Source organism: Python bivittatus, unplaced genomic scaffold, assembly GCF_059951505.1.
Source record: "Python bivittatus isolate LINGU-HERP-01145 unplaced genomic scaffold, Pbiv_v1 ctg000220_np1212, whole genome shotgun sequence".
Taxonomy (NCBI): Eukaryota; Metazoa; Chordata; class Lepidosauria; order Squamata; family Pythonidae; genus Python; species Python bivittatus.
Window position 1 is genome coordinate 2,717,662 of NW_028277048.1, and position 27,019 is coordinate 2,744,680.

Below are 27,019 nucleotides of genomic sequence, written 5' to 3' on the forward strand. Positions count from 1 at the left end.
TTGGCTGATTTTTTCATAATACTTTATATCTTTATGTTTTCATGGTGCTTTTTAAAAACTATTTATTCATTGTGTTATTCTTTATATGGACTTAATTTATATATGCCACCCTGAATCATGTGCTGAGTAGCTATATAAATCAATCAAACAAATAACATGTTCTGTACTCTGGAACCTTTGAGAAAACCTCCAGGGCCAATCCACCATTAGCCAGAGTGAGAAATGGCCACTATAGGCAGCACTTTTTCATGTTACGAAATAGCAGGAAACGGTTATATAATTGGTCGCAATTGTATGTAGGAGTTCACCTGTTCATACAAACGGCCAGAGTGTGTTCATGAATCTCATCCCAGGTCCCAATTCTGAATAGATCTTTAAGTAGCTTCAGCACTTTAAAATAAGACTTTTTTGCACATCTATGTCCCTAAACACACTTCAGAGAATGCTCACATAGGGTTTGTTATTGGACTGGATCCAAATATGTCATAGTTAAAGGTGGATGCACTGATCTCTAATTTAATTTTCACTGATTTCATGAGGTCTGCTATAACTAAGTCTAGATCCAACTTCTTATACTTTTATTGTCATGGAGAAAGAGAAGTGAATAGGATTTCTGCTTCATATTTCAAAATAGCCTAGTTGGCTTTGGGCAGGGGGAAGATGCACTGCTCTACCCCAGGAGGGCAAACTGCTGAAACCTTTTCTAGCATCAACTCTTCACACTATTGCTTCAAAATAAAGGAGCCAAACAGTGATCACGGCCACTGCTCTCGTTGAATCTTGACTTTGGAGTTTTATAGTACAGCAGTAAAATTGGCCATATATAGCAATGCCACTTTCAGGATTCTACTCGCAACTCAGGAGAATATGCTGAATACAATGTTTCAGATTTCCCCAAGACTTCCTACATTTTTTCTACCCAATAATAAACACCTCTATCCTCACACCTTCAGTTTAAGGGGTCCTTGCGTCTCTACTCTACTTTCTTCTACCAGATAAAGAAAAAGTTCTATCATATATAACACAGCCAAATTTTATGTAACAGCAGTGAAAGTACATAAATTGGGCTTACATTAATAAGCAATATGCATTCTTTTCTATGATTAATACCTCAGAGTTTTACATTTTATACAATGATTTATGTCTATATTGTCAAATTGCTTTACTGTATGTTGAATATTTACTTCCCTTTTCAGATTTAGGTACCAATTTTATTCATGAATTTTAGCTTCATTTATTTGTTGGTTTATTTATTAATCAAACTCATATGGCCGCCCATCTTACAAACAAGTGACTCTGGGCAGCATACAACAAGGCTAAAAAAATCATTAAAATGTACAGAACAATTGTTGCTATTATTATTATTATTAGTATTTTTATTTAAAAAAACCTTTTAAAACTATAAAAACACAAGGCTAAAAAAGAGAATAAATATTAGGCAAAGAGTAGATGTTAATAACAATGGAGCCACCTCAGTATCTCATCAGCCCCTTGGGGTCCCCAGGCCTGATGGAACAACCAGGTTTTGTGGGATATCTGGAAAGTCAATAGGGATGGAGCCAGACTCAACTGGGAGGAGGGGAGAACGTTCCATAAAGTGGGTGCCACGATAGAAAAGGCCCGCCACCTAGGACCCACCAAATGTAGCTCCCTAGCCGATGGGACCTGTAACATATCCTTTTGTTGGATCTAGTGGGACAGGCAAATGTAATCAGAGAGAGGCAGTCCCTCAATTACCTGGCCCCATGACATGTAGGGCTTTAAAGTTCAAAAACAGCACCTTGAATTGGATGCAGAAGCAGACTGGTAGCCAATGCAGCTTGCCTCCTTAAGGGGTAAAGGAACAATCCCTTTACTCAAAGAAGAATTCACCATCGCTAGAATCCACTCACATAACACCCCCCTGGGCTGCTTTAACAAGCCAGGATAGGCATGGATCTAAAGAGCAGGTGGCTGAGCTCACAGTCCTAAGGACCCTGTCCACTTCATCAGGCCCAACAGGTTCAAACCATTTCCAGATAACCAGCAAGACATCTCCCCCGCACCTGCAATACGTCCAGCGTCCCCCTGTGAGCAAATTTGAGTGACTTTGCCTGACAGATACTGAACAAACTCCTCTGCATATCCCTTCAGGGGGTTCTCCAAGCCCCCTCTAGCCAAGAGGGCATATATCACCTGAAACAGGGCTGCCGGACGGCTATCTGCAGATGCAATAAGGGCGGAGAAGTATTGACGCATCACCTTTACCGCCACAAGGTAGGCCTTAATAACAACTCTAACCTATGCTTGGTCCAGTTCATCCCATGTAGAATGCCAGCAATGCTCCAGATGTCTCTTCTCTTGTTTCATTTCCCTTAACTCCTCCATGAACCATGGGGAATGACAGGATCCAGGAGAAGGGAGAGGTTGCATAGGCATGATCCAATCCAAAGCATCAGCTGCCCTCTTATTCGAAGCAGCGACCAAGGCTTCAGATAGACCAGCAGGAACAATCCCTAGCTCCCTCTGAAACCCATCTGGGTCCATCAGTCACCAGGGGTGAGCCAATCCAGTCCTGCCTTCCTGCAGTGGATGGTGGCACAAGGGATTCCCATGGTAATCAGGGCATGACCTGACCATGACAAGGGGGACACTAAAAGCTCCCCCAATTTTGGATCACAGAGCCACTACTCTGACAGGAACACCAGATCTGGTGCGTGACCACTGTCCCATGTCAGATTCTGGATGACCTGGGATTGGCCTATGGCTGTCATGGTGGCCATGAACTCCTGAGCCACCTCAGACCCCATTCCCAGAAGGCAGATTGAAGTCCCCCAAGACCATAAGCCTGGGGAACTCCACTGTCAACCCAGTCAAGCAGGGAGGTTGTTATGCAGCAGGGTGGCTGGTACAACAGCAACAATCCCAACTGATCCCTAAAGCCCAACTTAATGTACAGGGTCTCACATTTGGTGACCTGTTTGTTCAGAAGCAAGACCCACTGAGATTCAGTCACTCTTCAATAAAGTGAATTTGGCAGACTTCTAGAAGTTGAAGGGATGACTGGAGTTATAGTGGAATACCCTAAAATTTGGCGTATAATTGTAAGTCCCTAAAAATGTCACTTCCCTAACCATGGTTGTAATCTAATTTCTGTTTTTAAAAAAGTGACAGCAGATGTTAGTGTATCCATTATCCATTGAAAGCTGTTGATAGGGCTAAAATGTTGTCAAGAGTAATTAAAAGTAGTTGCTAATCACACATGCTAGGCGGTAAATTCCACTGAACCTATTATAGTTTATCTCTAAATGCTTAGAACTAGAATGCATCAGAGACAAAAGAGAGCCCTACAATAGAATCACTGTAGTGGAATTTATGCAGCAACTTCATGCAGACCTAGTGGAATGAAGAAAAGTTTGGATGAACTTCAGCATTAGCAGAAGTGCTTGATGGAAAATACACGGAGCAGGCTTGGATTCCTTCCTTAGGTTTCTTTAATATATATACCATGTCTCTCTTCCTGAAGGGCCACTCAGAGTAACCCACATTAAATTCTTCAGTGCAGGTTTTAAAAAAAAATACAAACTACTAAAAAGAACAACACAATATAGGACTGTTCACACTTTAAAAACTATTCAGAATTAGTGCATTAGACTTCACCTAAGCAAAGCACCTCTCTGTTATTCATTAAAGCCACTGTCTTTTTTCAGGCTTCTAATCAACTCTCCCACCCACCCCCAAGAGTCTCTAGGCAACAAAGAGATGCTCTGCTCACACCAGGTCAAAAGCATTTCTTCCAAATATTTTTGAAGCATGCACAGGGTAGTGTATGCTGTGTAGTGAAATAACAATTAGAAAAGGTAAAACCCAAATCTTTTATTCTTCTCACTGCAAACATCACTTCAGTACCTTTTAAACAAAAAACAAAAAAATTGCCTGCTGAGACGTAAGTGCTAACCTAACATTGCCATCAGCCGTGACCACAAGTGCCTTAAGTGAGTGATAGTGGAAGCAATGTATTTCCTGCCCAGCAATAGTCTACACATTTCTCCGATCGCTTCTTCATGGAGAATTCATTGCTCCTCCTGGTAGAAATCTAGTAAACTTATAGAAAAGGCAAGATGAGCTAGATCACATAAAACCTGAGATCTTTATGAAATGCAGTAATGATATGCTGCAGGACAATCATTTTATAAACCCTGTATCTGTCAGATACATGGATATAAGTTCTTATTGCACAGATCAGGTGTCATGATCCATCAAGTCATGGTTTGGCCATCATGAAAGTGCTCTTTGGTTGCATAAACCCTTTTTCCTCACAAACATACATTTCCTTCCTCACATCCTGACCTGTGCAATGTTGCAATGACATCTGATAAATTTTAAATTCTGATTGGGAGATAAAGTTTGCACTAATCATATGAGAAACATATTCTGAGAAAATGAAGCAAAGAGAGTATACTTGAATATGAAGCTTATTCACAGTGACAAAACCACAATTAGGTCATATCTGACCCAAGTATATATAGAGAATTCAAGCATTCAAAAATCAAGTTTTCAATGCAACTCTACTATTTTTATTTTTTAGGGATCATATTTTCCACTGTTCCACAAATTTGTAAAAACAATGCTGGAAGATTTTGTTCTGAGATGTGTGTAAAAACTATGACTGTCTTCATACGCATATTGCTATACCTGGGAATAAGCAATGGCAATAAGTTCTTTGTTGGTTGGGACTGTGGCACAATTCTGCCATTACACCCAATCTTTCCGAGACTTGAATGAAGGTAATAGATGTGGCACTGCATATTTTTAACATTACATTAGGAATCAATTAAATATTTATCAGAAAGATGCACAGAGAGTTTGCATAATGTGTTTAAATCATTGTATGCATTACCATACCAGTACTGAAGTATTATTTTCCCCTTTGACACTACCCAATTACAGCCTCAAGGTATGTAAAATTTGCTAAGATTTGTGATCCTTATCTTGGACAGAATTCAGGTGAAGGCAATGAGTGGAAACAGGGGCACTATAAGACAGAACAGGGATTGCAAAGGTTTGTTTTCTATCAGTTGAAGGATGGCTGGATAGCACTAAAACTCAGTAATCATGAAGGGCCACTAGGGGTAATTAGGGCTGTAGAAAACATTTAAAAAAGAAGTTTTAGCAAAACTTCCCTCTTTGGAACATTAAAATAGCTATGTCCTCCAAAGGCTTAGCTTGGCTGCTTTGAAGACTTTCCCCAATTCTTTGTGTGTGTACATTCATGCACAGCTGCTTCACTAGCAGCCCCCACAACAGACCTTCAAAGGAGCATACTGCACCTCCCTGACAATGTAGCTGCTGTAATGCTACAAGCACAAATGCTTTGCAGAACACACCAACGTGCTTCGTGAACAGCCCTTTCAAGAGCTTGGCACAGCAGAAGTATCAGTACATAGAACCTTTCGCAACTGTTGACACTCATACATTCTTGCAGGGCGTATACACTGATCTGTGCACTGTGGGAAAAGAAAAATGGCAATTTCAGGGAAAGTCTTTCTCAGGAGCTTTTTACTCATTTCTTACAAATAAAAAGTAAAACAAAAACAAAATCCAAGCCCCTCTTGCGCTACTAGTAATATCTAATGTCTAGTCCTTAAAGGCATTACCCTAATAGGGAGGACCTCAGTTGAGGACATTTTCCTGGAGCAGCTCTGACTGACAAAAATCACAAGTTGACATTCATTGCCGTCTCCTCACACTTAACTATCTCTATTGGCAAACTGAGCCTTCAGACTGATGAAGGTAATAATAGGCTAACAAAAGAATGGAAGCTCCATTGTTTAATATTCTGAATCCTAATGTCAGAGGAAAAGATGAGAAAAAAGCTAATTCAGCTCTTGAAACAATGTTAGGCAGCTAGCAGCCTTGAAAACCCTCTCCTGCAGCCCTCAAATTCCACCCAGATCCCCAAGATTTAGGGGCAAGTCACTCACTACTGATTGTGCGAGCAGGAAGCCAATAGATGCATTATTATTCATAAATGAAAAAAGCAGGCTAAAAATCCTGGCCCAGCTCTGTCTGCAATGTAAGTGTGGTACTGCCTCACCCCACTGTGGCCCTTGGCCTCCCCTTCTCCTCCCCAACCCCCCCAAAAGAAAAAAAATAAACTTGCCTGCTTTTATTTTAGGGAGTTTGCATGCTCTCCCAACATGCTGAAGAAATTGAAAGGACGGCTTTTTTTTTTCTTTTCTTTTTTTTCACCATTATTTCACATTCTTAAAATGAGTTTCATTTGCTGGGTAAATTAAACCATGATTTTATTTGCCTCCTTGCCAGGACACTCTTTAATTAGTCATTTGTGGTGTACTGACAACTTTTCCAATTTATGGAGGGAAAAAACCTGGCCACTTTGGAAAGAAGAGGTAATTCTTAATGGGCTTCGCTGACTAGCAGAATATCTGTTTATAAATCTGTATTTCGCCATCAGTGCCAGGTACAGGTTGGATCTACTGACTAGTAATTTATATCCTAAGAAGCTCCCCTTAAATAGAAACACAGGACGAGATCAAATCTTTCTCATGAGATACGAAGGCACCTTATAGAAAATTAAACCAATTAATCTAATCAAGTACTGTCTTTGTGACTAGCAGTTGCTTCATACTCTTTCAGGCTGAGATCTGTCTCAACCGATCTTTCTAAATGGCAATACAAAGACTGAAGAGATGTACTGCACACACAGTCGGGCAGCATCGACAAGTTTACTAAGTGCAATGGGAGAATTGGACTTCAGTCTCTTCCTCTCCTATTCTGTCCAAATTGGCCTCTATGGGAACACCAATGGCATGAGGGGGGAAGCTCCCTTTATTGCCAGTAGTTGTATTATAGCCTGAAAACCTGGAACAACATTCTCTATTCAGTCAATGAGGCCTCAAAATGTCTAATAAGAAAACTGGGGCCATTTACGTATAACATGCTTGTTTAAAAATTGTGCATCTCTCAAGATAGCAAGAGAGCAACTGAGCAAGAGAGAAAGAGACAGAGTATGCAGGAATTAAGTGCAAATAACAAGAATTGTGCTAAGCTCCTGGGTTTAAATGTATAGGAGTAACCTAGCAGTGATTTGCACAGAGGTAGTTGCTATTTGATTAATGGCAGAGTCGATGAAAATCATGAAGTAAAAAGCATACGGAACTCAGAAGGAGAGCCAGTATGGCACAATGAATGGAGCTAGCGCTAAAGAGATGGAGTCTCAACCCTACATTTAACCACTGAGCCCCCATGGAAGTAGTGGGGCAGCCACGGCCTCTTTCGGAAGGGTGCTGTTGCCATTATTACCATAATAACGACCTCCAGTCCAAGGAAATTCCCTTTCTTGTAGTTGGAACTGAGTGGATAACTGCGTGTCTGTCTGTCTGTCTGTCTTTCTTTCTTTCTTTCTTTCTTTCTTTCTTTCTTTCTTTCTTTCTTTCTTTCTTTCGCATTTTTCTAATATGAGCATAAGGATTTCAATTTTCTTCCAAGCTCTATGCAAAACAGCTGTCTCAAAGTGAGAAGCCAAGTCAAAACCTATTTTCCCCCTGTAACAATGCCAAGATTTAAAGGGGGAACGCAGAGGGAACTCATATATTTGGGAAGAGTTTTTGGAATTTGGATTCCACATAGGAGTTTGCTGAAATTATAATTCTATGGCAGTTGCTCTTCTGCAAGAATCATAACATGGCGGCGCTGGCTTTTCAAGCCAGTATTTTTGGATCAAGATGTCTGATAGAAAAAAATGGTAGTGATTAAATTTAGGGCCTCCCACTTTTTTGGTTTACTCCAATATTATATTCCAAGATTTTGTTCCAATTCAATCACTGTTAATATGGAGGGGAAAAAGAATTCCCACAACATTTGGGCACTTCAGAAGTCTAAATTTATTGGACATAGAAGCCACCATGCTCTGCAGTGCAGTTTTACTTCTGAAGCATTCAACAGAAGACAGACTAATCCAAGCCATCTAGAATATGACATGCAGTGTATTTACCTGAAAGGAAGACTATATTTCCACAAAATACTTTACCTTTATAATTGGAGGGTTGTCTTAGATGCACTGGAAATATAGTAATAAAGGCAGATTAACTTTTTTCAGTCTGATCTTCCTTGCAAGAGGGAGGGGGTATCATCTTAAATTCAGGATCATTTTTCTTTTAGGCAAATATGGCAACTGAGGTCTTTGGTGTCATCTATTTAAAGATACATGAAACGTCACAGCAAAAACGGCCTGCTAGTTTGTAATATGTAAAATACGTATTAACTATTTTCATTCTTAAAGGTTCAGAACCAATTATGTGACCTCCTCTCCTATATATATAAAACTGGAGTTTGACACATTTTCATATTCTTCTACTTTTTTTTTTAAATCTAGGGCAAGTCAATTAAAAATCCAGCCATTTAGCTGTCAGAGTTCCGGGGTATGATCCCCAGGTTAGCTCCAAAGGGTCAGTCCTATGATATCCACAGGTTGCCTATCTCTGCACTCATGGAAAAGCACAACCTGCATTCAGGTCCTTTGTTGTAGGATAGAAGGTTAATCAGAAACATAGAGGGAACCAGGTTATTAACCAGGTTAATAAGAACCAAGAGAGTTTTATAGTTATGGTTTCCCACTCCCCACATCTCTTCTTTGTATGTGAACGAGGTGAAACCATGAAATAGGTAGTCTGCTACTCTCACATCTCCTGAGCTGAGTCTTAAATCTGGACTGATTTGAAGTCATGGCTACATAAACACCTCTATTCTGAAGCACCTGCAGTACGCCAAATCTCTAATGCCTGTTTCGCCAACCAAAAAGGTAAGAAAGTCCCCTGAATTGCTATAAGGGGTATAGTCATAAATATTTTTAAAAATTGTTTTCATTTTAATAAAGGAAATATGAATTACAGTCTAGCCTCCCCAGCCAGCTGGGTGTGTATGGTCCTGCACTACTCAATATGCCCCAGCAGCCCCAGACTTTTTAAACTGAAATTTGTGAAGATTGTTGTGCTGGGCATGTATACAACTACACCATCATCCCAGGTACAGAAACTGATTACTACAAGAGTAAGTATCTCAACATTACAAGATACAGTAGAAAGTATGGTTTCTGTATGTATGGTAAAGTATGGTTTCAACCAAGTAATCCCTGGTTGATCTGGAATAAGAATGTCATGTAACAAATTACATTTTTAACATAGGAATCATCTTAAAGTCAGCATTATCTCCTCTCCTCAGTTCTTTCAGATGTCAGCAAGCTTAAGTGCATATCCTACGATTTCACATTCCCTCCAAAATGATTAAACTGTTGTCTACGCTGTTCCCTTAGGATAAGGTCAGCTAGATAATTAAACAAATGATAATGATGCAGCTTTAAAACAAAACAAAACAAAGTAATAAACTGACTAATTAATTAGCTCCTCCTTTTGCAAGATTACACTGTTAGCTTGGTTGCTAGATGTTTGAGACCCCATCCTTCTTCCCTAATCCTCACACCCCAGATTTCAGGCACCTTTATTTATTTGTAATTCCTTTTCCGTTGGGAGCTCAAGGCGATGTACCGAAAGGCCTTCCCTCATTTTTCCCCCAACAACCCTGTAAAGTAGGTTCAGCTGAGGAAGAATGACTGGCACAGGAGCGTACAGTACTGAAGGAGTGGAGCTAAGCCTTTCTCTGCTCCCCGTGACAACGCTGTCTGACCATCAAAAGGAAAAGGACCTCAGGCACAGCCTGGGTGAGGTAAGTCCTCCAGCACTAACTCAGGATGGGGCTAGTAGTGGGAGGAAGCAGGAAGGGAAGAGAAAGTAAACCATGCCTCTACACTCCCTCCCTCTTCCCCCTTCCCCTCTACCCAAGGGGTCACATTGCACCCAAAGAAGGAAATAAGTTCTGTCCCTCACTACGAAGCCTCACCCCTCTCTTGCTCTACTGGACCTGCTGAGCTGAATCCACACATAGCCAACCCTCCCTGCCTCCACCCACCTTGGAAAATGAAAGCAAACAAGGACTAAAATAAGGCTTTTATGGTGTGGTGTTTATACTGCTGGGTCCGTGAAAGGACCTTTCAAATCAGACAGCTCAGCAGAGAAACAAGAGAAATTTTGCTGGATAAATCTTAGCAATTGAGCAGACTTGGAGAATTTTTGTACCAGATGTCATGGGTTCCCCCCCCCCCTCCCCTGGTTTGACCCTGCCTGAAACATGCTACATGTCCCACAGCATTTAAGAAAGGCAAGTTAATGTATACTTTTAATCTCTGTAATATCTATCCAGAATTGCTTCATAGTAGTTGCTGCAAAATTCTGGGTCAAAGTAAAGCATTCAATAAAATTTGGGTTTACCCATGAGAGAAAGAAGAGCATGTCCCAAAATGAACCAGCTTGCTGATACCTTTGGGGGAATGAGATGGGAAGACTGGATTAGATAAAGGAGGTGGAAGGTGAGCAGGAAGTCTGAGGAGCACCCTGTACAGCAGAAGATTGTACCAGACCAGAGCTCCAGTTAATTTGATGTATGGTGCCTGGGGAAGAAACTCAATGTACTTACTCAGGGGCAATCTCATTTCTCATCAACCACTTAAAACAACGTTGAGTCCCTTTTCGGTTGTTGGTATGCCGGCACGAAAGGATAGAAATAAACTTTAAAAGCACTTGTATTACATTTTTAACTCACTGATGGCCATAGAAGAGGATGGATTTACAACCTTATTTCAGTCTGCCTAAAATATGCTATATTATGTGTGAATGGACACGTTCCGCTCAAAGTGCAGTTCGGTTCCTTCACTCACCATTTTAATGCCTTGGTTTCAGACAGATTGCAGAGAGTACAGAAGGACTATTCATTCTTTCCCAAGATCAATCACTCTGCAAAACATTTAAACACCAACTCCAGGAAAGAGAACAACTTTCACTTACAACAGTGTGTGTGTGTGTGTGTGTGTGAGAGAGAGAGAGAGAGAGAGAGAGAGAGAGATGAAAAACCAAGAGTTCCTGATCTTCTTAACACACGTGTAGGGCATACAGATAATCACGGACGACGTCGTGCACCTGATGCCAGTCACAACTAACAGGATGGAACTTCACAAGCCTCAACCTGGTGCAGAGCAAGATCTATGGGAGGAGACATGCAAGCTACAGCATTTCCAGGAACTGGCACTTCAGAAAACAGGTGGGGCAGAGAAAAATGTGCCCAAAGCATGGGGGATGGGAAAGATGCCCACATAATCTAGCCGATCTTTCTCTGCTTGCTGTAGGAATGGAAAACAATTTTTTGTACCTGAGGGGCTGACAGAGTTTTTAAAATAGGTTAATAAATTAAGGCTAAGAGAGGGAGAGGGAGAGGGACAGGGAAAGGGAGATGTGATTCATATAAGACTAATCAATGTTATTATATTTAAGCTTTCATAGATCAAACTCACTTCATCAGAGTACCTGTCAATCCATGTATGACTACTTTATTTATTACCATTATCAAAGCTGTTTTGTTTTTGTGTCACTTGATTCTCTTTTCTCCTTTCCTTTTGCCACATCCCCTACGACTCTATGTACAGTCTTTCTTGTAGGAATGTGCTCCACATTTCTGATGGTGGGCTTGTTTAATTTTGTTTTTCTGCACTTCAAAAAACAGACATAGCTATTTCTTTGCTAACTTAATTTTTCATGATTCTAAGTCTATATTAGTATCCACTGATTTCGAAAGGGATGGACACCTACAGTCAGCAAAACACCATTGTGGGTCTGGAAAAACACTTGGCTTTGCTGGGAACTATGAATTGCAATTGATTTTCTCAACTGATACTGTTAAGAAGTTTGTTCGACCTCAGTGTCTCAATTAGGTAGCGTGTCGTTCAGCAGACCTAATTCAGCACTCACATTTGTACTCTAGTTACTCAGTTATTATTTTTAATGTATTTCTATTATGCATTCATATGTTGAAATATCTCACTACCCCCATTTCCCCAGAACTTAATTCAGAAGTCTTTCATCCTTCTGTCTCCTCTAAGCCCCTCTCTGTGTATAGTCAAGAGCTTTTCAGAGAGCTGAAGATGATACTGCAGAGCTATCTTTGCGTTTGGGACACACTTGTTTTTTTCACCTCATAATGATCTCCAAACAAATTAGTTTCCCAGTTCTAAAACAGCACCTGTTTAAAGCCAAACTGGATACACATTTCCATTATTCCATCATGGGTACATTCTGGTGTGTCTGTTCGATAAGGCTCCTGAATTATATATATTCCTTACTACTACTACACTGGGGTACTTTTGGAAGTTTTTGGTAATCAAATGTGAAAGAATGAAGGTTTGTCCACATAGTTCCACATGTTCCCCTAAAATTAAATAGGGAAACCACCCCAACAATGATGGAATTCGTAACTACCACTCAGCAGCGCAATGCCCTTCCTTCCTCAGTGGCATTATTTAAAACAGAATTTGCTCAAGAAATCATCTGTTTTTCTACTGTAGAGATACTTCACCTTCTTGGCACTTACACTAATACTGGAAACTAAATTGGTTTTCTCTAAACTAGAATAACAATTTCAACTTGGAAAGGAATCTTAAGATGTCCTAATGCTGCTCAATCTAGAATTACTGCAATTTTAATTCTTGTACTTGCTCCTCTTTCCAGAGCGAATGCTGCTCCTGACAGGCTGTACTTGGTCTTTAAAAGCAGAATTTACCCATTTTTCTTTCTTGAACGAGGAGAGGGAGATTGCATCCTGGTTACAGTATTCCACCACCCCTCAAATTCATTATATGTAGAGTGAATAATGTACTATTTTTGTACATTATATTATTTGTAATATTTTAATCCACTTTTTCAGAGCTAGACTGCCAAGGCTAAAACGCAACAGTAACTTCCCTATCTTAAAAACACAACTTCTCAGAGCAGACTTCAGGCAGCTGGAACAGTCTACAATATGTCATTCATTATACCTAATTGGAAAGGTGGATGTTCATATTTCCCTAAAAGCTGAACAATAAGCTTCATTAGCCATTTCTAGAATCTCACCAGTGCAGGATAGGGTTCATCCTTCCTTAGCTATGACAAATGTGTAACTCACCATCGGCCTATGATGTAGGAAGTGGCATAACACCCTTTATGATGTTTACTGTTCATATAAAATATTAAAAGAAGATTGTTTTTGTGCCCAATAAGTAACCTAGCACCGAAGAGATGGTGCCTTTTACTTTTAGGGGGAAACCTGATGTACACAAAGCAGTCATCTTCATAACCAAATAAAGTAACTAAGAAGAAAAGAAAACACCAAAATGGTAAGAATAGGATACACGGCTGGCATTGAACTTGGCGAAGATTACTAAGTTGTGGATCTAGTAAAAGTCCCTAGCTGTTTACAAAGCATGGCTTTGCTAAGGGAGAATGCTCCTCTTGTTTTACAATTCAAACTATTTTTTAAAAGAAATAAAAGAATAGACACAAATACTTAGAAACTAACATGACCTATAATAAAACAATGATGTAAGTTAGTGCTTCAACGTATGAACTTTCGTCAGGTAGGTTTTACAAATTTTCGTAACACCAAGATATACCTAAGAAAGCTAAAACAATGCCCCCAGTATCCTGACTGGCAGGGATGATAAATCAGTTGGCCTATCGGTATTAAGATCATATCTGTAAGGATGAATATTTTGGCTATGGTTTTAAACTGGGGTAGAAATTATAGGTTTATACATGATTGTCCCCTAAAAATAAGATTAACTGAATCAAAAGCAAATTGCTCTAAATTCTAGTAAAGTGCACTATTTTACTAAGTTATACATCTGCAATTAAGATCAAACAACTGAATAAATAGTCTCTCCTCCACACCATAGGAATGATGTTCTCTTACTCCCTTTTTCATTCTCTTGTGCACAATTAACAAGTTACCAATGAAAGAGCAGGACCATCACTTGCACATAACCTAATGATGTGATATCGCAAAGCTGGGATCTGAATCTTCTATCTGTTCTTAAAGAATCAGCAGTACCTATGGGAGGACCCTGAACTGTATTGGGGCTACAGCACTTTCCCAATTAAAATCATTCTCCAGTCCCATTGCTATTTATTCTATGAGGAAAAACATGTAGATTAAGAGGTAAAATGTGCATTATGTTTACAGCTAGAAGACATTAATAAATTCATTAAAATCTTATGATGGAAAGGTTTTCTACATATCTTACATATTTTCTTAGCCAAGACCTACAATAATTTTTAATACTACTGCTGCTATTATTGTTTAAAGTGTTATTTTTGATTAGGACATAAATAAATAATACTGCCACTTTTTAGAATTGAGCTTTATGGCATCTTGGCAACATGTCTTCCCAAACCTATACAGTATATTTAATGTTTTTTCTTCAATAATCTGATAACTGACCCAGATATACACTCAGATAGTCCAAGTGTTCACAGACAGAGAATGTCGGTGAAAAGGAGGAAGGTGAGTTTAGCTTATCCTACAACATTGATTTTTCCAAGTCTGCCCCAAGGTTGTTTTCCCCTTCTCCTCTACAGCTGGACAAGCCTACAGCAGGGGAAAAATACATATATTAAAAAAACAGGCAATCAGGAGAGGGGATAGCGATCTCCCACACCCTGACTTTTCTCTACAAATATCCTACATCCCATTCTTGTATTTACCATAAGAACTTCCTTGAGGGTCTTTTTTTAAAACAGAAAGGTCCAATAATAAATGAAGTAGCAAGAAAGCATAGAATTAGGAACTATTCTCCCAGCATGCAGTTCTGCCCTTTCAGTCAGCAAAAATCTGTATTATTACTGCCTATGCTACTTATTGCTATCTTTATTTAAGAGCTGTACAGGAATAAAAAGCAATGTAGTGGAGCAGGCACCATTCAGACTTCTTTTAACTTGGAATTCTAAGGCCAAACACAGAATCAATTTTTAAAGTTCGATAGGGTATAAAATCTAGCTTTTTCTACTAGTAAAAGGGTTTTTAGCAAAAGTTCTATTTCCCATCTTCTCTCAGTGGCATGAATTAAATTTCCTGTTCCACCATACCTTTTCTTAGTCTTCATTATTTAACTTAAAAGGTTAAATGCTTTTTCTTAAAATGAAGTATTAAGAGAACCTTGACTTGCAAAATAATATCATGCATATTATTAATCCCATCAAATATAAGTAACCAAACCATTTCTTGATACAACTTATGATATCTGCATTCAGAAATTTAAAACTGGAAGATAACAAATTCTTACACAGACAGCTATTAGTCTGTAAATAGCTTTAGGTTTAGGTGGCCTTCCTGACTCTGAAGCTTTTCATTGGGGTAGGGGAGTGAAGAATATGGCCTATACAAATTCATGAGAATGCAAGCAAAAATATTAACACATCAATTGTTTAGAGATCAAATTACATTTTAGAAATGATTTGCTTAGTTTATTTGCCAACATCTGGGAAAAGCTATTTAATCACTTAAACATAAATCACCAGAGGTGATTTAGCTTGTTCACCTCAAGAATTTGCCTAACCTTTCCTTACTTAACTTGGGATATGATTGATAATCTCTTTCAGATGTAGTGTTTGGGATTTATCTTAATTTTAGAAAGCATGATAGGGTATACTTTTTCAAATTCATTTTCCTACACTTTTAATTGTGCTTGTGTGTGCTGCTTTTCTGGACTGAAAGAGGATAAAATTGCCACAAACTGGTAGATGCATACTCTGATTTACACAAATGTGCCTCCATGTACAAAAATGTTATATATATACATATACATATACACACATATATATGTATAAAAAATAAAATAGGTGGAAGTTTTATGGGCCATGCACAGAATTTGTAGGTTTGTACATGTTATGGCATTTGATTCCAGGCAGGAGGGGAGAGGGGATTGCTCTGTGTTTAAAATGGATCTGTGTGAATTTGGCTGGGAAGGTGATGGGGCCTAGTTTTGTTGCTGCTTTAATTAGAGTGGGAAAGGGAAAGGAAAAGCACTTGAAGAAAAGGAACAGAGGAACACTGTTTGTTACTTGCCAGGCCTGGAAGTGCCCTGAGCTGTGCAGAATAGATGATATGAGTGTGCCAGTAATGCCATCCGCAGGCGCTGAGATGAACCTCCTGACATTGTCCAGAGGCTGCAGGACACACACTGGGTGGGCATATTCTAAAAAAGGAGAAAAGACTCCTGACAATATTATTAGACTGAAGCTATAGAAACACAGACTGGTAGGGACACATAAGGTGGCCAGAAGGCAGACAACTGGATTTAACACAGAAGAGTTTTGTCATTATTGAAGAAAAAGTGTCAACAAAGATGGAAGTGGCATCCAGGAAAGCAAGCTGGATTATTGTTGGACCCTTGACCTCTTAAAAGCAAATGAAAAAGAAAAAGGAGCGAGAAATAGTACAGTAGCAACATAAGGAGGAAGGGGAAATTTGGGGTAGATCCTTTCGACTACAGCAAAAGATAAATCCAGAAATGTTCTGTAGCCAACCAATTTGGATTTCAAAGTCTGAAGCAAATTAGACATAGGGCTAAAAATTAACCAGGCATTTCTGTTTCAACTGCAAGAAAGCAAAACTAAAAGAGAGCTGGAAAAACAGATAAAAATTAAATACAGTAGGGGCATGTGTGTATCTACACACGCCCACAGTAAAGTCAGGCTGAAAAAAGAGAGGCCATGAAAACAAAAGAAAGAAAAGGGTTCCAAACCACCCCTTCCACACTTACTCTCCCTTGAGAAACTTGTTCCTGCGTGGGACGGCAGACACTGAAAATTCATTTATGGCTCTAATCTGCCATACTATTTGTCCAGGAGCGTCTATCGGTACGTTTCCAGTTTACGAGCTGTGGGCACGCTGATACATTAAACTGATCCAACAAAAGGAATTAGGAAGAAGGGGAAAATCAAGCAAAGAAACAAAAATCTCACCCCAAAATAAGTATTTCTCAATTTGCCTTCTAATTAAATAAAGCCTTTTTCTCTTTATTGATCTGACATTTACCTAAATATTCTTATTCTATGCTCACCACCACCCCACCCCCAGCTTTCAGCAGAAGGGATTTTCTTTACTATAAGAAGTTACAGGCATCACAGGTAGGAAAGAAGCAGGAAATCAAGAAAGACTACTTGACAGAAGGACTTTTTCAAATAACTGAGCATGATGGAGTCATCCTAGTGCATTTCTCAAGTTAGCAATTTGCTAATTATGGATGAAAGGAAACATACAGAGAAAAGCAACATTTTGGAGAAAAACAACTGCCGATAAAATTAAACACAAAAACCAAAAACAGTGAGCGGTGTTATTTGAAGGACCTACCAGGAGTGTGAACAAAATACGCCAAGTAAAGATCCAGTTCTTTAATTGTGACTCCAATGTGGTGTGGCTGGACGCAAAGGCCCGGGTTTGAGCACTGCGGCGACTTGTATAGCCGCTCCCCATCAGTACTTTCAAGAGGGATCCCTTTGAACAAGATGACCATAACTAGGTCCAGCCTCCAAACCTTGTCAGCCTGCCTCAGGCAGTCAATCCTGCGAATTTTGCCTTTCTGATCTGGATTGGAGAGGACACAACACGGTGCTTTCTTGCCCGTGATGGTCAAGACAAAGTCCTCGCGAAACTCTGGGCGGATGTCCTTGCGTAGCTTGGCCAGCAGTCGGGATGCCCATTTCTGCTTGATCTCAGGCTTTTCACCAAGTAATTCATCCTTCACGGCGCGTTCCTCATCCTTTGACATTCGCTTCTCGTGCTTCTTAAAGTACTTTCGCTTCCGAGCTTGCAGGTTGAACCATGTGTAGGAAAAGGCACGGACATGAGGAAGGAGAGCTTCAATGAAGGGGTGGAATTCATCCTGGGGAGAACAGGGTGAGAAGAAAGGGTGCAAAACAAAGAAGGGGGAAATCCATTAGAATAAGAAAATCAGGAGGGGGAAACATCACTCTTAATGTGAAATTTATAGGATGAAAAAAAAAAAACCCAGCAAAGTGAGAACACATAAAGCCAAGCTCAGAATGTGATTAATCCAGCTACAAAATAAACACAATAATAGAAGAAGGGTGACAAGCAGGAATTTCGGGGAGGGGGGAGAGAAAACAGTGGAATCAACATTGTTTCAACAATGCCATTAGAATGGAAATCTAAAAAAATCAATCAACATAAAGTTAGGGAAGTAAAATGTTGGCTTCCTTTAAAAATAAAAGTACTGAAGTTTGTTTAGCAATGTAGGAATTAAAGACAAAATCAGTTCAGATCCCCCATCCTGAACCCAATGCTCTAAATATTTTCTATAAATTCAAATAATTTCAGTGGGCCTTCTAACTTTATTTTAAAAATAAAAATTTCCCTACAAATCAAAGCATCTAGGAAAAAAAAAGTCAAAAATGGAAATAATTACCATTGCTCTGTCTCATCCCGGCGAAGCTAAGCCCCCGATTCAGAAATTCTGGGCTCAGAATTGCAGAGAGTAGAAGGCGGACGATATTGGGGATATGGGGCGGAAGGTGAGGAGAGGGGAAAAAGGAGGAAAGTAAAACTGCGAAGGAAGTGCACAGAAGAGTGCTTGGATATTTCTTAAATTAAGTGGAAAATAATTGTTGGCTGCATCCTTCACTACAAACCGTTCACCAAAATGTTCAAGTCTTGTTTAATAAAAAGAGTAGGAAGGCAAAAAGGAAGGATTAAAAATTGAAGGAAGGCAGCTAGGAAGGGAAACCTCAGCCAAAGACAGAAATAAATCAGCATCACTCTGCCTGTGCCACATGCACGAAATAGGTTAAAAATGCCAAATGGCTGTTAAAGAAAACACTAGCAACAATAACAGCAATAATAGTGATAAAGGGAAGAAGGAAACAAAATAAAAAAAAATAGGAAGAACAGCAGCAACTAATCAGACGGGGGAGCTGAGACGGGGGAAGAATCTCTCTCAGCGTTGGCAGAAACGCAAAGATGCAACTTAGATGTGGCTCCCTCCGCCTGAGAACAGGGGTGATCGCAGGTCTAGGGGAAAAGGGGCAGACTCCGCTCTGGGATCAGCTGTGATCGGCTGCTGGCAAAACCCAACTGCTGGGGTATGGGGGATTTTGTTGTTGTTGTTTCCCCCCTTTTTTTCCTTTCCCTTTTTCCTCTTAAACTCTCTGGCTTGCTCGCTTTCTCCTTTCATGCTCAGTCCCCAACCATTTGCCTTTGCCAATGCCAGCAGAAAAAAGAGAGAGAGAGAAGAAGGATCCACCTATTTGGCAAGAAGACCTATCGTGGAGCAGCCAATGGCTGCATCAAAGGAAAAGGGAGGTGGAGGGGGAGGTTGGCAGAGAAGGAATCAGGGAGGGGGTGGCAGAGAGAGACACAGAGAGAAAGAGACTGTGCCGCTGAGAGACTGAAAACAATTTGCCAAATCGACAAGTTCGTATCTAACGAATAAGCAAAGTCCAGCAGCAATGGCATTTTTATTGGCCAGCAGATTTTGGCTAGAATACAACTTGCAAAATATTTTAAATAAATAAATCTCCTAGGATACACCCCAAACTCACCCCCCCCCCCAAGACAGTCCCACAGGCCTCAGAAAAAGCAGCTGTTCTGTCTTTCTTTCTCCATCTTATTCTCCTTCTGTCAACTCTCGGCCCAACTATTTCTACAAAAAGATCTGTTCAGCTATAATACTCTTTAAGATTGAACCAGATTTAGCTTACTTTTTTCTCAGTTCAAGCAGTGATGGAAAGTCATTGTCCCCGTCCCAGTATATTTCTTTGTAAGTTCCTGTTATCTACTGCAGACCTCAGAGAGCCAGTCTCTGTCTTCCTAGCAAAATGGGGATTGTAGCAGCCCCGTGTCCTTCTGTACCTTTCCCCTTTCTTCTGCCATTTCATCTCAACATTTGCCAAGAGCTTCAGTCCTTAGCATTAGTCGTCAACCATTAAACCTGCGATTTACAGTAGACGGACCAGCGTTCCAGATGGAATTTATTTTTTTCTTCTAACCCAAAATCAATAAATCATACGTGACAAAACTTAAACATATTGCAAAGATGTAACTATCCTGAAAGTTTTTCAAGAGCAGCTATTTTAAGATATTCTCTCTCTTTGTTGCCTGGCTTTTGATTATGTTGCAAGTTTGAAACAAAGAGTACCAGAAAAGTTGATTAAAAAATAGTATTAATTAATTTCAGATAAAAGATCTTGGGGGGGGAAGAAAAAAGTACAAAGAAAGTAGAAAACAAAAAGAGAACGTGTAATGAAAAGAAGTTTGAGAAAAACAAATGGAACAGGAAATCAAAAAGATAAAATGGAGAGGATTAAAATTATGGGCAGGAAAGAGTCGATGATGATGATGATAAGCAACTGCCCTCCAAAGCTTTTGCTGCACTTTCAGTACGGCAGCATTTCAGAGAAGGCTGGGAACCCATTCTTGCTTTATTATAACCGAACCTGGCTTGCTTGTTCTTTTGTCCAGCCCGTCCAGCCCCTTAGCACCTCACCATCTTTTAAGGAGGGCAGCGACAGAGACAGAGAAGATCAATTTACAAACAAATTGGCACTGCTCATTCCGAACCAAAGGGCAATATATTCCTCTCTGCACTGCCGTAGCTTGAGTGCTTCTAGTCTTGACTAGGCTTATGTGAGTGCAGCCCCTGACGCACCAAATGCACTCATGAGAGGTAGTCCATGGAGATAGCATGAAAGACAGGCCTATGCTGAGCTTTTCCTAATGCCCACTGCCAGCTCCAGGCCTCGCTGCCAGCTTTTCAGTGACCAAGTAGACGGCCAAATCAGAGCTCCAGATTTACATTTGCAAATCATAAGTGGACATTTACCCTGCTTAGCTAAATTGTGGGGGGGGGGGGGGGACAAATGGCTGCTTCTCATTTCTGTCCCCCACCCACAAATCTGGCATTAGCCAGTACATTAGAGCAGGGTACAGGACCCTCCAACCTCTTCCCATTCATAAACAGATTGCTTGCTTGGGAAAAACATAGGCCGCCCCACACCTCTTTGTGACCCTAGCAACAAAATCTCAGAGGACTGTGACCAAATGCCTGAACCTGTCCTTTCTTCTCCATCACAGAGATTAAAGGTGGGAGTGCAGGCAGGCAGGCAGGCAGTTGAGGTGGAAAAGTTCTATCCAGGCACAAAAGCTTGGAGATTAATTTTCTGTATCTGTGTCATGAGGGGGGGTGTGTGTGCAAGTTGAAGCATAAGAAAGTAGAATAAAGAAGATAAAGGAAAAATGAACTCCTGCCCTTTTCCCTCTCTCCTCCCTAGCCCTCCCCTCAAACATTTTCAAAATAAGTGGGTGAAATTTAAAACTCATTTGAATCTCTCGCTTCCTTGTTACCTGGGAAAGCAGAGACTCCCAACTTCTTATAAGCACAGGATTCTTCCTTTAAAATAGTGTATTTCTTTTAACTTCTAAGCAACTAATATAATTTTTGCCTTAAAATAAGATTCGATATGGAACTGAAATATACTATTCCTCTCTGTAATAGAAGGCAATGCAGAAAATTATATTTTAAAACTGACTTTAGGGATGCATATGAGAAGCTGAAAAGATCAAATTATAAATATTAAGCTGAATGAAGAAAACTGAGAGAACAAATACTGCAAACCTCATCATTCCTTCCTTATGACCAAAACTAGCCAGATTAGAAGCTCGACAGAGCACAAAACAGATGTAAAAAAAATTACAGCTTCTTGATTCTAGGTCAGATCATATTCAAGTAGCTAAAGCGAGAAATAATAATAGTAAAACTAGTAAAGCAAATGTGCTACCATATTAACTGCTGTTAAAAGTATCGCATCCTTGATTGTCTTTTTTTCCCCTCAGAAAAGGAGTACCAATATCCATGTTTTATTCAATTTTTGGGCTGGCCAGGTGCAAGTACAAACAAATGCAAGCAGGCTTGAATTCAGTGCTGGGGCTCCTTCAAGTATTTTTACTTTAAGCAACCACCTGAAGTGACAGTAGGGTTAGACTAGCCCTAACAGTATTGGTCTATAATAAGATGATACTTGGTCACAGCAAAAATTCTGATTTACTCTTTTTACTTTTCTGATGCGTAAGCTATGTTCGCATGCGACCTAATCATTATCTTGCATCACTATCACGGTTCTATGGAATTTACAGAGGTACACTGCACATGGAATTCCACACTGGACAAGCAAGCCATAATGTTATACCCAGCATTTTTTATTCATGTAAAAAAAGAGAGAGAAAGAGAGAGATGAAAGTGACAACAGCACCTTTTATTTTGCTAGTACATCCAGGTTAGTTTGAATACCGCTGTGGGTATTTGTCATTTAATCAGAAGAGAAACAGAGGCTGCAAACAAAACAATGGAAACATCGTCAAGCATCGGCACCCACTGTTGGTGATTACAAAGGGAGCTGTTGAATGTTCAAACTAGAAAACATTTACTCTTATTTAGGGATTTTATGATAGACTTATTTGAGAATGTGCACTTTAGAACAGCCATATTAGGGAAATTCACCTAATATCACAAAACCTTACCGTGGACTTAATCGAACATATATAGTTGCAATATAACTTCTATTCAAATCAGTGAAGTTCCTTGTATCACCCCCGGGTTTCCAATATTAAATAACAAAAGGTGGCCATGTAGGAGAGGTTGTCCTCTTGAGGTCTAGTAGAGAAGATTATTCTTTCTTGCATAATTATGCATATTGTAGAATAATAAACTGGAATAATATGACTGAAGAGAAAATGTGTGTGTCACTTACTCCATCTGATAAATCAATAAACAAGCAAGGAGAAATAAAATAATAAATAAACCTAACTAGAAGATACATGGTGCCTGTAGAAACATATACATTAAAGGGAAATAAGAAAGAAGGGTATATTAAAAAAGAAGCCACTCTAAAAACCTGAGGGGAAATAAATAAACTAGAGGAAGCTGCTGAGGATGAAAGCTGAAAAGGAAGAGTCAGCCATAATACCTGAAATGAAAGAGAATGTAATGGTTCTCTCTGCATCCTTTCACCAAAACAAAAGCAAAATATGTTTTGCCATCACAATTTAAAGCATCATCACTTCTACCTGCATTAACTTAAGTTCTTAAGGGAATCTTCTAAGAAAGAGTTTGTTTCAAAACATAGTTTTAAATGCTGGTCTGGAGGTAGGGGATTATGCAAAGTCTGGGAGAACTTTTGTTTCAAAATTCTATATATGTCTACTCAGGAGTAAATCTGAGTTCAGTAGGACATGCTCCCAGATGAGCATCTAGAAGACTGTAGAACCTAATTACTTCAAATAAAACTTTCCAACTCTTTGTCTATTTTCTGTGTGTGTATGTTTATTTTTGTCTTTTCATTTTTGGAGGCGCTCTCTCTCTCCCTCCCTCCTTCTCACTTTCACTCTTTTCCAGCAAGAGGATCAACTGTAAAGCTTTCTTGGGGTTGTCATAGAAACAGTCAGTAGCACCCTGGCAAACTACTTCCTTAGTGAATGAATAGCACATAAATTTCCAATCTCCACAGGGCTAGCGAGATCTACAACATATTAGCCTGTGGCTTGCTCCTGCCGTTCCCCCCCACCCCCCGGTGCAGAAATGAGAAAGCTTTTGCTAACAATGAGTCAGTGGGACTTTATGTCCATCTTGGCTGGGCTCCAGATGGGGTACAGAATTTAAGGTGGATACATCTTTCCATTATTATAAAGAATTATGTTATACAGTATCTTGCAATATACACCATGATTTAGGAGCAGAGTTATATAAATACACAAACACACAACAGAGATTAAAATAAAGCAAATTCACTAGAAGCAAAGAACAACTTCAGGCATGGGTTGGGGCAATTAAATAGTGTTTCATTATTACCCGGTAGACAAAATAATCTCTGAATATACATTTTTTTAAAAAAAATTGTTCTGTATATTGCGCAACGCTTGCATGATCCAACCTAGCTTCTCAATAATGCCAATTCAGCTCTTTTAAAGTAATCATCACATATCATGTCTCTCCAATATTAACAGAATTCATTTTCACAATTGTAGGAAATATTTATTAATGTACATCTCACATCTTTAACATATTATACAATAAAATCCCCAGACCAATATCAATCCACATAATCGTTACATCAGTTCGCTTTGCTTCTTCATTCTTCTGAGCTAACACTTAGAGTCCGCTTGAAAAGTTTTTCTCTCGCTGACCTGATTTAGCACAAACAAGGGAAAACTGCAGTAGACTCCACGTCCTAACGAACTTGAGTTAATTAATGCTGCGAAAGAAAGCAGCTCTCTCAGCCTCTTGAATCATGGTTCACTACCCCTTTCAATTTTCTCCCCCCCCAAAAAGAAAAAAGTGAGGGGGGAATTGCATTCAAATATTTTTCCCCTGTCTGAGCAGGGAAAATAAACAATGCACAAAATGGAAAGGAAGGAACAGCAGTATTGGATAAATCTATGCAAGAACGTGCTATAAAAACACTAAGAACAGTTATCTCCATAGTTTCACCTTATAGACACAGGCAGAAGGGTAAGTAATGGAATGGGCAAGGATAAATGAATTAAGCAAGTTTAATAAAAGGTTCCATAATTTAACATTAAACCAAGCAAGTGGACTTAATGGAAGAAATTGTGGGAGTCAGGAAAATCTGTTTGTCCCTTCCTCATTTCTATAATTCTAACAATAGAGACAAAAACAATTAGATTCTTAATTTCTAGGTAATTAATCCAGTCCTGTCCTCCGTACGTAACCAGATCTCCATTCAGTACCTGGATTAAGAATGTAAAATTGAGAGCCTCTTCGATTACAAACTTACTGAATAAAACTGTTCAGCCTTAGCCATGAGTGTTTGACTGTTCAGCAAAAATATATTTTATAAAAATTAATTTGCAGTATAGCCCTATAAATCCACAATGACTACAACAGAATTAAGAACGTGATCTAAAAACTGGCTGCCCCACCTAATAAGTATTCCAAACTAATTCCAAAGTTAAAAAACATTTGATAATGCCAGCACACCAGATTTGGTGTCAGTGGCAGTCCTAAATGTTTATGCTTAAGTAAGATACACAGAGGTTTACATAAAACTGTAATAACACTAGTTACCAATTATCAGACTGACATCAAATTCTACAGAATCAAGTGAGAATCTCAGCCCAGCCACATGCATTGAAAGAGTCCTGGGTGTGCAGCAAGAAAGAAGGAGAAATATGGTAGACCAGCAAGTGAAGGCAAATATCATCGCATTTGCTTAGCATTATCTTTTGCTGCTTAATTTTATGATAGGGCATGTTCTCATTATTCAGTAGTATTCCCCATTTTCCCCCACCCCCATTTATTGTTTATTCAAGTACAATTTATTCATTTTGCAGTGAAAGGGAGCGGCTTCCTTCAGTGCTTAAAACAGGTCAGTGTGTACATTTGTGGTATGTGAAATTATAGAGTTTGTTTCCTTTGTTTTGTTTCTGTGGCACAGTTTGGCTTGGACAGAGCCATTTTTCCAAAGACCACAACCAAAAACTGCAAATGAAATTAAATGAGCAGATAGAGCTTTTTATCTACGGTTGTACAACTGAAAACTTGTATAAGCCTCCTGGGCTTCATGTAGATATTATTCTTGATGCCAACATCATTAGAAGCTCTGAAACATTTATGGCAACGGCTTTTTCAGTCAGATGGGCCATCAGGAGGAGCCCAAGATTGAAGCGCACCAGACGGAAAAGTATTGTTGTCTTACTACGAAGCTACGGCTTGAATGGGAAGCTACTAACCCACTTGTGGACGTGGCCTGCAGGTGATCACGAGGAGTGGGTTATATATATATTTTTAAAAGCAAAAGAATTCCATCCTAATAAGAGTGGAAACATCCAAGGGCTATATCGTATTTTCTTTTTTCACCACAAGAATTAAGATTTATATCAGAAAGTGTATTTTAAAAAACGGACATGATTACATGATCAAAGATATACAAAAAAGATCGGAACAATATATGCAGCCGTTTAATACACATTTGAAACTACTTTTAATGAAAATAAGCTTAATTTTAATAAATAAATAAAAATAATATTTACAAACATTGTCTGTGGACAAATAATTATTCACCAGAAGCAACAGGAGCAATTTTCCTTTTAATGTTATTTGTAGCATGATCTGTGACTGAGCATTAGTGTATTTAATATTTAACTTAATATCTGTAATCAACACATAAATATAATCTAAAATTATATTCAGATACAGTAAAAGTAGGCACAATTGCAGTTTTCACCAACTGATTTTGATATTTTGCAAACTCAAACCTACAAGTTCTGAATATCTAGAATACAGTATATTTAAACACACAGAGGGAGAAAAAAAAACTACTGTAAAATTAAGAAGAGCTTCCCACAATATTCCTTCACTTCCTCACTCCCTGTGATGTTTTCTGATACACATGAAGAGCACACCATTCCATCGACTTTCCTAATCTCAAGCATTCCACCTTTGGACTCTCAGCAAGCAGTTCCCAAATGGCCTTCAAATAGGAGACAGTTTCAGCTTCTATCCTTCGGCAGCTGCTTTCAAGGCCAACAGGCCTTTAAGTGGTCACTGAGAAGGTGAAGAAAGAGCTGTCCCAGTTGGATACATTCAGGCTGCTGGCAGAGGAAGAAATGGAGCATGGAAGCATCTGTTCATCCCAAGTTCCTCATCCTAACTGCAGACACCTTTCTAGACCAATACGATTCACTGGCAGCGTTCAGATGTAATGCGAACTGGACTTATCTAACTGATAGTGACCGCAGCTCCTCACTATCAGTATGACCAATGGGTTTGCTGTCTCAAGTTGAGGACTGCAGTCTGACACATATTTTTATTTATTTATTTATTTATATTTATTTATTATTAAACTTGTATGCCGCCCATCTCCCCCAACGGGTGACTCTGGGCGGCTCACAATAACAAAAAAGAACAAACACACCAATCCTTCCAACAATGGCTAAAATCCATAAATAATTAAAATACAAACATACATTAAATTAAACATACATTACATACATATGGAGAACATGAAACCAGGATTGATAAACTATGGCTTATTGTCACATGAATGAGTCTCAAATTCATTGGTTTCAT

At 39.3% G+C, this 27,019-nt stretch overlaps 1 protein-coding gene across 8 annotated transcripts in view; it reads right to left on the reverse strand.

Moving 5' to 3' along the window:
* NFIX (nuclear factor I X) overlaps positions 1-27,019 on the reverse strand; it is a 241,737-nt gene that overhangs the window by 131,933 nt on the left and 82,785 nt on the right. For 7 of the 8 annotated variants that reach the window (XM_088137646.1, XM_088137651.1, XM_088137650.1 and 4 more), the window contains exon 3: positions 17,272-17,803. In XM_088137646.1, coding sequence (XP_087993772.1) covers positions 17,272-17,803 — 532 coding nt within the window. Of the gene's footprint in view, positions 1-17,271; positions 17,804-18,346; positions 19,152-27,019 lie in introns of those variants that run through there. The other variant, XM_025165407.2, reaches the window with a different exon arrangement.